The sequence below is a fragment of the Neomonachus schauinslandi genome, chromosome 1, assembly GCF_002201575.2.
Source record: "Neomonachus schauinslandi chromosome 1, ASM220157v2, whole genome shotgun sequence".
NCBI classification, from domain to species: Eukaryota; Metazoa; Chordata; class Mammalia; order Carnivora; family Phocidae; genus Neomonachus; species Neomonachus schauinslandi.
This window is the reverse complement of record NC_058403.1, coordinates 209,907,993-209,922,190: the sequence shown is the minus strand read 5'-3', so window position 1 is coordinate 209,922,190 and position 14,198 is coordinate 209,907,993. Positions and strand designations below refer to the sequence as shown.

Below are 14,198 nucleotides of genomic sequence, written 5' to 3'. Positions count from 1 at the left end.
GGGTTCTTGTGCTTTATTGAAGGTTTGTGGTCTCCTCCAGGACCCAGATTCTTAACCTTCAAAACACTTTTTAAGCTCAGCGACTCTGGGCCGGCTCCTAGCCTGGGGCTCCAGCCAGTCGTTGGCAGGTGCAGCAGGGGATCTGAGGGCTCCCAGCCCCTCCGGGAGCTGGAAGTGAGCGTCCTCTGCCAGCAGGACCTCAGAGGGCTGGGATCTGGGGTTCTCTGGGGAACCAGGATCTGAGGAAGAATCAAGGGGTTGGGATGTCCAGGAAATATCCAAGTTGGGCTTTGTGGGGACCAGAAGTTGGGGGCTTTCTGGAGGGCTGGAGTGGGTGGGTGCTGTGGAGAGCTGGGCGCAGGGGCTTTCCTGGGCTCTGGGATCTTCAGCTGCCTTGGGGGAAGGGGAGAGATGCAGGATTAGAAGACGGGACTCAGGGTCCCCTTGGCTGCTTGGGTCCACAGAAGCTGGTGACGACGGGGGTGGAAGGATGATTTCTTGGCTGGCCTCCAAGGCTGGCCGGGAAGTAGGGTCCTTTGAGGAGGTCATGGCATCCAAAGGCTGGAGGGTTTGCAGAGATGGCAGGTCGGCAGGTAGGGACAGGGGCTGAGGCTCTGGTGGTTTTTCCTCGTCTGGTTGCCATCTTGATCTTCCTGGTATGTCAGGCTGGGTAGGGGTGGGGAGATGGGCAAGTTGCTGGCCTTCAGATGCTGTAGGGGCTGGGAAGTCAGATGGGCCAGTGGGGGAGGACTAGGGGCTCTCACCAAGCTGAAGCAGCTGTCCGGGTCCCCTCTGTGGCAGCAGTCCAAGCTCTGGCTGGGCCGCAGGCTGCCCGTCCTGCTGGCTCCCATGCTCAGACTGTCCAGAATCTCACTCAGCAAATCCAGTTCTTCTCCGGACCCCAGGAAACTGTTGTCAAGAGCTTCCTCTGCGCATGGGTGCTGGGCATCCTCAGGGCTCAGAGCAGGTGCCCTGGGTAAGGATGGGCAGCCTCAGATGTCTGCCCAAGACCCCCAGTCCTGATTGGACTGCTCTGGAGGTTCTTGAGTTTAGGGACCATCCTCCCCATCAGTCCTGGCCTCCCACTTCCAACATTGCTGCCTCCCCAGCCTTTGAGCCTTACCTCTCCTCTAGGGACACAGAAGGTCTCTCCTCCAGCCGCCTTCTCCTGCTGGGGCGAAGGGGCCGGTTCTGCAAAGGACAGATTTGGAGGGCGGGGCTTCAGGAACTACAGAACCGGGTTTCTGGAGGAGGGTGAGTGTTAAGTGGGCACCAGATACTGGGGTAGGTGAACAGGTGAGTGAGATGTCTGGGTGGAGACAGAATGGGAGGAGGACTAGGTGGTAATTCCAGGTGTGAGCATTTGCGGTGGGGGGTGTGTGTGTGGCGGGGGACACACTTACCTTTCCAAAGTGCTGGGTGATAGGCAGGCGCTGCTGCAGACGATCTGAGCGGCTGGTTAGGGACAGGGCTCTCAGGGAACCCCCCCTTTGCAGGCCAGAGTTCCCATCCTAAGAAGAGGGTGGGTAAGCCAGGAGCCCCTTCTTCATTGCCCCAGCCATTGGCCACTGGTCTTACCTTGTACGTCAGAAGGCTCTGCACACCCTTCAAGCTGCTCTTGGCCTATGGAGGAGCCAAAAGAGAATTAGATTCCACGGTGATTTGACCCTGAGCATTTGAGAACTCAGCTCTCCATCCCATAGGACAACTGTCTTGCCATCTGTTCATGTTTGTGCCTCACAGATGGTCACAGTTTTCCATGCACCATGTAAGAAGTCAACACAAACTCACCCCTTGCCTAATGCAAAAGGAGTATTCCTAGGGGACTATAATCACTGAATGAAATGGGGAGTGGCAAAAACGGAACATTATAAAAATGTATCGGCATTCAAAAGCCAGGCAACTGAATAAAATCTAAGTTTGGAGCTGCAGAAGTTGGCCACAGGAAACTTCCGGGACTGTAATGTCTGAGGACAAAACATGTTCACCAACGAATCTGGGTTATCACTTTCAAATAGGGAAGCAATGATCCTGACAAAAATGAGTAGGTAAATGGAGAATAAAAGCCGGAAGACTTGTTAATGGTTTAATGCTGGTTCGGTTCTGATAAAAATGCACTTTAAATGGGGGGTTAAAATGTCCTGTCCCCATGAGGGTTTGAAATGTGCCTTGTCCCCTTGTCTTTGTCACCCCAGTAAGTGGCCTATCTAATGTAGCCTCACCGAGCGGTACATGTTTTTGACAGCTGGTTGGGTCTTGGCCTTGACCGAATGCAGGAGGGCACCACCACCTTTCTGGGGAGAGAGAATGGCAAGGGAGAGAGACTTGGTACCCTGGGGTTACCCCAGACTCCACCTCCCCACCCCAGCTGTGTGATGCTGGACAAGCCCCTCTCCCCAGCCAAGTCTCAATTTCTTCACTTCTGTCTATAAATGTGCAGAATGATGACCCTGGAGACTGTTACAGAGCTAAGTTAATCCAATAATAAACACTAAACAAAGTGTTCGGTGTTACTACCTTTAGGTTGTCTGCCCAGAGCTGGTAAGAGCGAAGAGTGCCTGCAATGAGGAGAGCTGGTCATGGCTGGTGGGCTGAGGCTGGGGTACTGGTGGGGCGGGGGTTTCGGCCTAGGCACAGGGCTCACCTGAGGAGGCGTCGCTGCAGGTGATCTCCTGCTCAAAGAGATCTGAGAAGCCCTCTCCTGTGTTCAGCTTCTCCAGTCGGCCTTCGATGAACTGGGGGTGGGGGAAGGGTCAGAAAGGGCTGCCACCAACACATCTGAATTCGAGGACTCAGGATTCTGCTGGCCCTACACATGCAGAAGCCATCCCTGGCCCCTCCAGGGACTCACCCCTAGGACTCGGGAGTCTGGAGCCACCTCAGGAAGCCAGAAGCCCAACCCTCTCCCCCGCCACCCCAGTCAGGGCCTGTCAGGGACCAGACCCCGACCCTCATAGGGACCCGGAAGTCGGACTCTGACGCTCCTGACCGGCTCCCCACTCCTTTCAGTGATCCTGGAAGAAGTCGACCTCACCTTCAGGGACCCGAGAACCCATCCCCGCACAGATGGGCCCTAGAGTTCTATCCACCTCCCAAGAACCCAGGAATCCGGCTCCACTTCTCCCCCATGTCCCTGTAACCCCGGAGTCCCCGCCCGCCTCCTCCCCAGCAAGGGGAGTGCACACTCGGGACACACCCCTTTCAGAGTCCCGCACGTACACCCACTCCCGCCCCGGATGCTCCATCCTTAGGGACCCAGGGATTTAATCCCACCTCAATCTCCCCAGGAACCTGGGAGTAGATCTTACCCCCCAGGAGTCAGGGGCTCCCATCTTTAGGGAAACGGTAGTGCAGTCTTGCCTCCCCCACCCGGGGACCTTGAAGGGTGGGACCCCGCCAGGCCGACTCTAGTCTTCCCCTATAGGACTCAGGCTTCCGTCCCTGTAGCTCCGGCTAGCCCCCCAGGGACCCAGGATTTTCAGCTCCAGCCCCGCCCTAGCCCCGCCCCCGGCCTCGGCCCCGCCCTCACGGTTCTGGCGCACCTGTTTGAACAGCTGCAGGTGCACAGCCCGCCGATGGAAGGCCTGCAGGGGCGCCCCAGGCTTCTGGGCCAAGAAGGCTTCTTCGCTGAAGGTCACAGGCTGGCCCTAGAAGAAAGACCCTGAACTTCCCATCTGAACTTTCGTGGCTCTCCTGGACCCCAGCTATCTCCCTTATTGTATCATATGTCTATGCAGCAAACGTAAAATGGGACCATAATGGTATCTATCTCATCATACAGTTGTGAGCATTAAACGAGATATAGTGACAGTAAAACCTAGCATTCAGCGAGTGCTCCCGATGTGCTAGGCACTATCCAAACATTTTGCATATGCCCATTCACTGACTCACATGACCCTTTTGTGTGGGTACTAATGGGATCCCATTTTGCAGATGAGCAAACAGAGGCACAGAGTAAGCACTCCATAAAGGCTAGGTATTATTATCATTAATTATTATTATTATTATTATTAATCCTTCAGGGACCCACGAGGCCTCTCCCTTGGCCTCCCCGCTGCTCACCGGGCTGCAGATGAGCGCATCGCGGTAACCCCCGAAGAGCAGGGCCTGGGCTTTGAGGAAGAGACGGGACACCCCTTCCCCCGGCGCCAGCGCAACCTTCCTTAGCTGAAGCCTCAGCAGGGACACCTGGGGGACAAGGGGAGGCTGTGAGCCGGCAGATGTGGGGCCTTGGCCTCCTTGACGCGGCAGGAGCACAGAAGGGGGTGACACTGACCACGTCTGGGGGCAACGCTTGCACGTCGTCGAAGGGCGTCTCCAAGGTATTGGAGTCCACGTTCATCACCACGACCTCCTCCAGGGCTTTCTCCCGCACTCTCTGCGTCGGGGAGTGGGGGTGGGGACGGCCGCTCAGAGCCCGAGGATCTCTGGCGGGGGCGGTTATTTGGGGATGCAGGAGGAGGGGAATCCCGTCCGCCGCTGCGATCCGGGTCTGCTCCCACTCACCTCGGCGAGACTGGAGTGCACTCCGATGAGGTAGGGCATGGGCGCACTGCAGACGACCGAGGGGACAGGGTCATGCAGGCGCCGCCCCACAGTCTCCAGGACCCCAGGCCTCTTCCCCAAGTCCTGCTGCTCCCCGGTCCCCGCCCCTCACCAGCAGTAGTCTAGCAGATGCGGCGGCAGCGTGGGGATCAGTACGTGCTCCCAGTGCATGGGGTACAGGAGGGCGCAGGACGCGTGGACGCACGATGTCAGCTGGGGATACGTAGGGGGCCGTGGAGTCAAGGCCTGGACCCCACCCCCCGACCTCCCCCCACCCCCCGGCCTCCCCCCCTTCCCCAGCTTCAAGGACCCTCTTCTGGACGGTGGCTCTCCCGGCTCCATTTCCGACGTCCCCAGTCTCCTGTCCCTATCTCCCCCTCCTCGCCCCTTCCCCACCCACTACTGGGTAAGAGGTGAAAATTCAAATCCCTTTAGGAATCCTGTGAAGACCAAGAATTCGAGAAATTACAGTGTTTGGAGCTCGTGGGGCCACCACTCAGCGGGTCCCAGTCGCTCCCTTTAGGGGGCGGAGCTAATATGCAACACTCCGGATCTCTCCCCTCAGGGGTAGAACAGCCCAGTAACTCCACCCTCAAGGAGGCGGAGCTAGAATTCAGCTCCCTTGGTCGCTAGGGGTGGAGCCGGCATTCGTCCTGCACTCGCGACCTCCGCCCTCCCCTTAGGGACGAAACTACAGTTTAGCGCTCCCCGATCCAACCCTCCAGAGGGGCGGAGCCAGTCTTGTTTCGGCCCCTAGTGGGTGGGGTCTGGACTAAGCGCTCCCCGAGAGGGGGCACTACAGCGCGGCCCACTCTGATTCCCCCCTAGAAGGGCGGAGCCAGGATCCAGCTCAACTCTGATGTTCAAAGGGGCAGAGCCAGGACTTTGCCTCAAGTCTCGCCCAGTGGAATTAGAGCCAGGAATCCGCCCCGCGGTCCCGCCCCCCGAGGGGCGAAGCCAGGCCTTGGCCCCACCCCGGCCCGGCTGGCCCCGCCTCACGGTGCTCAGCTTGCTGGCGATCAGTAGGACCCTTCTTTCCGCCAGGAGCGCGGCGAACAGCCCCACGATGTTCTCGTCGGTCACCGCCACCACCAGCTCCGTTAGGTTCCTCTGAGGGTCGGAGAGAAGCGCTGGGCGCGAGGGACCGCAGGATCCGACAGCCCCTTCTGGGTTTCGGGATCTCTCCCCGCCCCCAGGACTCCCTCCCAGGTGTCCACTCACGTTCTCAGGAATGGATGGCAGGCGGCCGGAGTCGGGGGCTACGAAGCAGGAAAGCTGGTGGGGGGCGATGGGCGGGGGCACCGGTCAGTCAGGGGTCGGCCTCACCTGGGTGCCCAACCTAACAGGGTCCCCAGTTCTCACCGGCCTGCTGTTCCCGGGAGCAGGGGGAGGGATGCTTTGTGCACTGGAGACTGTCACTCCGTTGCCCTGGGAGAGAGGTGTGGCTGTGTGGTCCTCAGGGCTGGGGTCCTCAGGGTTGGGGCGCAGCCTCCCCATCCACCTGAGGGGGTCACCCAGAAGCTGGGGGCTACTCACCAGCTCGATGGAGGCCTGAGTCCCAGGCAGGGGCTGCTGCAGCAGGTTTAGAAGAAATCCCTCGACCTCAGAGACCTGGGTGGGAGCGGGGTGTCTGAGCCAGGACGTGGGCTGGGGATTCTGACGGGGGCTGAGTGGTCTGGGAGGAGCCGAGGGTCTTAGGTCAGGCCTGGGGGTTCTGAGCCTGGCTGGGGGCTTGGGAGGGTAGGGCTGGGACTCCCACAGGAACAAGAAGGGGGACTGGTCTTACTTGGTCCTGGGCCAGGAGATCGCCCACTGTGTTCAGCAGCTTGTAGAACACCTCAAACCAAGGCAGGTGGCTGTGGGGAGAAGATATAGGTTCTATGAAGTACCCCTAGGCCAAGGCCCTTCCCACCCCCACCCCAGAGCCCCATACCCCACACCTGAGGATGCAGAGGCAACTGTGGGCACCAGCCCGGAGGTGGCAGAAACCAAATCGGCGGGTGCCGCTCAGGTCGGTGAGGGCGAAGGTGAAATGCTGTACAGCTGGGCTGGGGGGCTCCCTGCAGGTGGGAAAGGCTCTCAGAAACCAGAGGGTCCCAGCTCCCTGATCTTTCCCCCGCCAACACTCCTAGTACTGTGTCCACCAGTCTGAGACTCTGGGTGTACAGGTTCTTAGCTGTCAGGGTCCCTGAGTGCCTGAGTCCCTGGGTCCCTGGGTGTTTGAATCCTGGGGGTCTCTGAGAGTTCTGAGTCCTTTGGTCCTTGAGTGTCTGCTTCCATCCGTACCTTTCCACATCAAAAGGGAAGCAGAATTTAGGCACCATCTGCATAGCCTCCTGGGGGTGGAGAGAAGCACACACTGCTTGACCACCCAGGTTGGGCCCCACCCCTGGCCAAGACAGTCTCTTCCCCTAGGGGGACCGGCCCGGGTCCAGGGGAGCAAAGAGCCAGCCTGCATACCTGGTCCCTGAAGTCTGGGGGGAACTGCCGCAGGATAGGGGGATCTGCAGGAGAGCAGGCTTCTAAGTTCGGGGCCCCAGGCCCGTCCTCCATGTCCCCAGTCCCACCTGATGACCCCAACTCACCCTCCTGCAGGGAGGCAGGGCAGGCAGCTTCAAAGAACCAATCGAACATGGCAGGTGGATCTCCTCTGTGGGACAGGACATGTGGGACATGGCTTAGCGAGTCCAGGGGCTTGCTTCTGTGTATGTGGTCGTGTGTACGTGTGTCTGCAACTCCGCGTGTGTGTGTGAGACAGGTGCAACTGCGTGTGGTGCCCTCAGTGACTTGCGGCAGTGTATATAGGTTGTGTGATGCAGTGTGAACAATGGCGTTGATTGTGTGTGCATGACTGAGCGGTATGGAGCAGAGTGTGAGCGTGACTGTGTGCATGTGTCTGATTATGTGCTGCGTGACTGGTGTGAGCACTCAGGTGTGTGTGTGTGTGTGTGTGTGTGTGTGTGTGCATGACCTGTGTGAGCATGCAGGGGTGTGTGTGTGTGTTTGTGATTCTATCCGTGTCTGCCTGACTGTCCAGTGTCCAGTGGGAGTGGGAGTGTGTGCGACCAAGCCAGCGTGAGGATGAAGAGCATCTGCAATTTCTTGCACGGCTGCGAGTGTGGCTGGGTCAGTGTGTGCGCATCCCTGCGCTCTTCCTGAGAGTGAGAGGCCCTGCCCATGTGTCTCTGTGTGGCAGACTTCATGGTGCCCCAGGGACTGACCCCACATTTCTCATCAGAGCAAGGAGGGCCACACGCCCTCGTACCTCTGTGAGCCCTGCACTCTCTGCCGTGCTCCCTCGTCCCCCACTCTGCCCACCCCACAGAGGATGCTGGGACTTGGACTCAGGGGGAGCAACTGCCTCCTGAAGAGAGGCAGAGGACAGGATGGGGACTGGCTACAGACACACACAGTCCCCGACACCCTGACACGGGAACCCCCAGCACTTCACCCTCATGCCCACGCGGTCCCACACAAGCGCCCAGGCACAAGGACCCACACAATCTTCTCTCACCTCCCCGTCTCCTGCTGGCCCCCCGAAGCCATGTTCCCCATCTCTCTGATACACCAAGAGGTGCCTGCTCAGAGTTACAGACTTAGGCAGAGCCGGAAGGAGAAAGAGAGAGAGAGAGAGGGGGAAGAGGGGCTGAGAGTGGCCTGAGAGTCGAGTTCACACTGCAGGCCTGCTGAGAGACCTGCCCCAGACCCAGCCACCTGCCCCTGTGCCTCACGGCCCCTCCCGGGCCTGCCCTGGCCCAGCTCCCCTGGCCCCAGCCCAGGCCTGCTCTGGGAATCTTGGTCCAGAGAGTCGGGGAGGGTGCAGCTCTTACTCAGCTTTGGATCCCATGGTCCCTGCAGGGCCGCCGGCGGCGGCGGCAGGGCCCTTGCCCCAGGGGTCCTGGGGGCCTGTGCTTGCGCAGGGCTGGGCCCTGAGCCCGCTCAACTTCCTGTGTGGCCGGGAGAGGAAGTTTGACGGGTGACGTCCCAGGAGGGAGGCCCCCGCCCCCACCCACTGTGAGAGACCCAGGCATCCTGCCTCCCAGCCTTCTGAGGGTAGGGTGGACATGGGTGGCGGGCTCGGAGGCTAGACCCCCAGCACCGTCCTGCCAGGCCAGGGAACCTCTGGTCCCTGACATCCCACCCAAGCCTTCCTCTCTCTGGGACAGCCAAAGATTGACAATTTGCCTTAAATGCTTCCTCTTTCCTCAACTCTTCTTTCCTTTGGCCTATCTGCACTGGCCATTCCCTATAGGACCACCAGAGGGAGCCAGGCTGGAGAGCGGACACAGGGGAACCAGGGAGGTGGACAGACAACAGACAGAGCGTAGTCACGGACACAGACTGAGGAGTGCAGAGGGACTGCACACATACGGAGCAGTCCTTGCCCAGCCATGTGATGGATGCAGAGGTGACACCCAGGTGCAGCCAGCAGACAGTTTCCAGACAGAGACAACAGACCACAGCTGTGGGTACAGACAGGACAGCGGAGATACAGATCTGGACAAGAGACAGAAGCGCAGAGAGCTCAGATACAGATAGAGCAGTAACAGAGGGGCAGACGTGGTCAGGACCCGGCCACGAGCCAGAGTCATAGCCAGACAGAGTCACACACACGGAGGGAGACACATCCAGACACCCCCAAGCAGAGCTGCAGACTCAGAAAGAGACAGAATGCAAGTGGACAGATGGCTACATTGTCCTTGGGAAGCACAAGGACACACTTTCAGGCACAAAGGTACCTATGGTCACGCACACACACATAAAATCCCACAGGCAGACTTAGGGAGTCCAAATTCAACAGAGTCTGCAAGACTCCTTAGCCTCCTGAAAGGTCCTGAGAATGTCTGTATGGATATAGGTGTGCATGGGCAAGAATCCGCATGCCTGGTATGTCCCGGGGAGTCTGGAGGTGAAAGTCTGTGTGGCTGTGGGATTTGTGTCTAGTCCATCAGGCTGTGTAAAGATGCTGGTGACTGGGGATTCTCATTCTGTGCGTGTCTGTTGTGACCATGGGTGCAAGGTATTTCCATGCCAAGGAGTGGGGGCTGAGCAGGTGCACAAGCATGTGAACACACACACACACACACACACCTGTAAAGCCTCCAGCCAAGACACAGGTGGATGAGGCTAAACAGAGAGCTTGGTGCCCCTTTTCTCTCCAGGGAGGCTGGACCACGACCCAGGGCTGGGGATGCATGGTGCAGAGTTCTTGCCTTTCTCTCTTCTCACACTCTTAGACCTTGCTAGAGACTGAAATGCTTGTGTCCTGCCCCCAATTCACATATTTAATCCCACCCACACCCAAGGTGATGGTATTAGGAGGCGGGGCTGGTGGGAGGTGACCAGGCCATTATGAGACCCCAGAAAGCTCCCTCGTCCCTTCTGCCATGTGAGGACATCGTGAGAAAACATCTGTCTCTATGAATCAGGGAGTGGGTCCCCATCGGACATGGAATCTGTCGGTGCCTTGAACTTGGACTTCCAGTCTTGAGAACCATGACAAATAAGTGTGTGTTGCTTAGAAGCCGCCCAGTCTTGTAGCATTCCTTTATAGCAGCCCTGACGGACTAAGGCCCGGAGTCTGCAGAGGCCTCCTGAGTCCCTCTTCGTTTCTGAAATCCACTCCAATTCAGAACAAATGCCCGATGGCACACCAAGGAGATGGGGCTAAAAGAAGAGTTTACGCCCCTGATCTGTGATCTCAGAGTGGGATTCTCTGCGCAGCTCAGTTAGTGCATCCGGAACATAAAGTGGATATGGTGCCTGTCTCACAGATCCATGAAGGCTCAAGAGAGAATTCATGTAAAATGTTTAGTATGAGGCCCGAATCAAGCTTTTGATATGCTCTGTCTGTTATTGTGGGAGGAAGGTCAGCTGAGTGGTTAAGAAAATGATTTTGGAGTCAGAGAGACCTGGGTTCAAAGGCCTGGCTCTGTTATTTAACATCTGTGGGATCTTAGGCAAGTCATTTGACCTCTCTGTATTAATTATCGATTGCTGTGTAACAAACCACCCCAGAGTTAGTGGCATAAAAGAACATACATTTGGCCTCTGACAGTTTCTGTGGGGGCCAGCACTCCGGGCACAGCTTATCGGAATCCTCTACTGCAGGGTCTCTCAGCTGTAGTAAGACCCCCATCAGGCTATGGTCTCATCCGTAGGACCAGGTGGTGAAGGGTCTGCTTTGAAGCTCACTATATGGCTGTTGGCAGGACTGGGTTCATTGTGGATCGTTGGACTGAGCGTCTCAGGTCCTTGCTGGCTGCTGGCTGGAGGATGCCCCCGGTTCTTTGCCATGTGGACCTTTCCAACATGCTGCTTGCTTCACCACCGCAAGCAAGCTGAGAAGGCCACAAAGCTCATCAAGACAGAAGTCCCAGTCTTTTGTAACCTGATCTTGGAAGTGGCATCCCATCACCTCTGACATACCCTGTTGGTCAGAAGCCATCACCAGGTCCTGCCCACACTCAATCGGAGGGGATCACCCAAGGGCATGAGTAGGGGAGACGGGCCTTCTGGGGGGGCAATCTGAGAAGCTGCCTTCTGTACTTTCCATGCCTTCGTTCTTCTCACTGTAGAATGAAGAAATCAGGACATCTACAGTGCACTTGCTCATTCATGCAACAAAGAATTACCGAGGGCCTGTGTTGCATCAGGCTGTTCTAGGCACATGGCGACCAACGTAGACAAGATTTCTGTCCTCCTGAAGCTTACATGCCAGTGGGGAGGCAAGAGGACAGACAAAAGAAACAAGTGTATAAATAGACAAGATAATTTGTGAGTTAGCAATAGGTGCTACCAGTGAAATGAAACAAGATAGCAGATGGAGAGGGGCTGGGTGCTAATTTCCGTTTGCCAAGGGCAGGCTGTTCCGAGGAGGTGACATTTGAATGGAAGCCTGTAGACCAGAAGTGGCCAGTCGTGAGCACCTCTGGAAAAAGTAGAAGAACAGCATGCACAAAGGCCCTGAGGTTGACTCAAGCGTGACTGGATTGAGCACAAAAAGGTCGCTGCCGTTTCAGCTTAATGAGCGTGGGGGAGGGTGATAGGGATGTAGTCAGCAGTGGGTAGAGACCAAGGTAAGAGTCTGGGTTTCAGTCTGAGTGTGAGGGGAGTCATGGGAAGGTGTGAGCCGGGGAGGGACAGGCTCTTATTTGCATATAAAGGCTCCTCTCTGGCTACAGTAGAAGGAGGACTCACTTCAGGATGGCTGGAGTGGCAGCAGGGAGTCTAGGGAAGCCATTGCGGGAGGTTTCTGGATGTGGAATAATGGTGGCTTAGTCCAGGGTATAGACAAGTGGGGAGAAGGGGTCAAATTTGGGATACATTTTGGAGACAGAGACAACCAGATCAGCAAAAGATAGGACGTGTGTGCTGGGCATACATATGAAAGAAGGAATCAAGGCTGACTGCTAGCTTTGGGGTTTGAGCAACTGGATGGTGCCATTTATTGCAGAAGGGGATGTTTTGGGAGTAGAAGAGGGAGTTCTTTTGTGGCCATGTTAGGTTTGAGATGATAAAGAGAGCCAAGTTCACTGCCTCGTCCATTGTCTTTCTGCTCCACCACCCAGCACTGTGCTGTGCCCGCTGAGCTGTGGGTTGAGGGGGCTGGGTACCCAGGCTGTCATCCCTACACTTCTTCCTCCTGGCTGCGGTGGGACCCAGCCAGGGGCCTGGAAGGCCAGTCTGGTTCTGGTGGCCGAGCTTAGAGTGTGGTGGGAAGAGCTGACTGGCTCTCAGCATCTCTCCTCCTGGTTTGCCTGCCTTTGGTATCGCAGAAGTGAGAAAATTTAAAAAACAAAACAAAACAATTCCTAGACTTCTTTCCAGCTTTGGTTCTGGATGCAGATGAGGTTCTACCAACTAGAAATGCTCATAAGATTTGGAAGGCAGAGTGAGGCAGAACTCTCTCTCTCTCTGTGTACCTATTTCCAGCTTTGTGGGTGTTGGGAGGTGTGCTTGGATTCAGTAATTCTGGTGGCAGCCTCTTGATTCTCCACCTTTCTCACTGAGCAGAGGAAGCAGTTCCCTGGTGGCTGAACTCTGTGATGTTCCAGCCTATTCCAGGGCTATTCAAAATGCGGTCTCATGGGCAGCAGCATCACCATCACCTGGGAGCTTGTTAAAAATGCAAAGTCTGGGGGCGCCTGGCTGGCTCAGTTGGTGGAGCATGCAACTCTTGATCTCGGGGTGTGGGTGTGAGCCCTGCGTTGGGTGTAGAGATTACTTAAAAATAAAATCTTAAAAAAAAAAAATGCGGTCTTGGGCCCCACTCCTGCAAACCTACTAAACCAGGAACTCTGGTGGAAGCTGTGCTCTGGCCAAGTTTTCCTGGTGATTCTTTTTTACTTTTTATTATTTTTTTTAAAAACGTAAGCTCTATACCCAACCCAGGGCTCGAACTGATGACCCTGAGGCCAAGAGTCATGTGTTCTACCCACTGAGCCAGCCAGGTGCCCCTTCTTGGTGATTCTTTTGCACACTAAAGTTTAAAAAATACTGGCCTACAGCCCACTCTCTCAGTCCCTCCAACAATGTGATAAGCCCCTAAATCCTTGTATTAAATCCTTTTCTGCTTAACATGCCTGCCACCGTCCTTGCTCTGAGCATTGGCTGATTAAGGGGACTCAGAGTTCTAGACTTAAATGTGTCAGAGCTTGAGCCCCAGCTCACCACTTAATAACCATGGGATTTTGGGCAAAAGACTCTTTGTGGCAAACTGCAATTTCCAGAGATGGTCACAGCCGTATCTCCCATCCCATATGCCCTTCTGGTATCTTGCCTCTCTACCCTCAAGAGGTGGAGTCTACATCCCATCCCCTTGAACCTGGGTAGACCTTTGTGACCCTGTCGACTAGGAGTCCAGAGGGCAGTGTGTGACTTCTGAAGCTAGGTCAGAAAAATGCTGTGTATTCTGCCTTGCTCTCCTGGGATGGTTGCTCGTGGGAAACCAGCCACCATGCTGTGAGGATGCCCCAGCAGACTATGGAGGGGAAGTGATGCCCTCCTTCAGCCCGCCCCTTCTAAACAAATGGAGGCTCAGAGAGAGCAAGTGGCTTACTTCACATGGTTAGCTAGCTGTGTAGCCTGCTCTGTGGGACGCTGAAATCTCTGCCCCGCTCCCCACCAGCCCCAGATCAGATGCCCCTTCCCCACCCACTTCCATCCCATCCTGGAAGGCTCACTTGCTGACCCTCCCACAGGGAGATGAAAAAATGCACTGGGCAGAAACAGGACAGGACGAGTTTATTGCAGGTGAAGCAGAGGAGAGGGGGGCGGGGAGGCTTGAGGGCACAGCGCCCTTGGCTCACATGCTCCCAGGCTGCAGCAGAGGGAGCCCTCCACCACCTAAAGGAGGTTGGCAAGAGCTGAGGGGCGGGAGTCGGGGGGAAGAAAGGGGAGGGGCGCCCAGGGGAGCCAGAGCTAAGGCAGAGATAAGAGGGGAAGAAGGGCTCTTGGTGTCAAAGGTGAGGCCAGGTCAGAGGCGAGGGGAAGCTCAGCAGGAGGAGTCCACAGTAAACTAGGACTCCTAGGTCTGGGGGCACAATGGGGTTCGTGGGGGAGGTCAGAGGTGAAGGAGAGGTCGGGGTGAGGGAAGGCTCCTGGAGCTCAAGGTGAAGCGAGGCTCACGGGTCAAAGGTCAGCTGCCCCCC

At 56.7% G+C, this 14,198-nt stretch overlaps 1 protein-coding gene across 1 annotated transcript; it reads right to left on the bottom strand.

Moving 5' to 3' along the window:
* Window positions 1–7: 7 nt before the first annotated feature.
* DENND1C (DENN domain containing 1C) lies at window positions 8–8,471 on the bottom strand. Its single transcript, XM_021705241.2, has 23 exons — window positions 8,376–8,471; window positions 7,131–7,195; window positions 7,006–7,049; window positions 6,832–6,881; window positions 6,486–6,605; window positions 6,332–6,401; window positions 6,082–6,156; window positions 5,908–5,973; window positions 5,767–5,820; window positions 5,545–5,655; window positions 4,658–4,758; window positions 4,507–4,552; window positions 4,277–4,378; window positions 4,063–4,188; window positions 3,543–3,647; window positions 2,645–2,735; window positions 2,518–2,558; window positions 2,223–2,294; window positions 1,579–1,623; window positions 1,404–1,511; window positions 1,124–1,191; window positions 765–972; window positions 8–666 (listed from the first exon to the last, which is right to left on the bottom strand). Exons 1-23 carry the CDS (start codon window positions 8,390–8,392, stop codon window positions 52–54), a joined length of 2,400 nt encoding a protein of 799 aa, XP_021560916.1. The 5' UTR covers window positions 8,393–8,471; the 3' UTR covers window positions 8–51.
* Window positions 8,472–14,198: the final 5,727 nt, after the last annotated feature.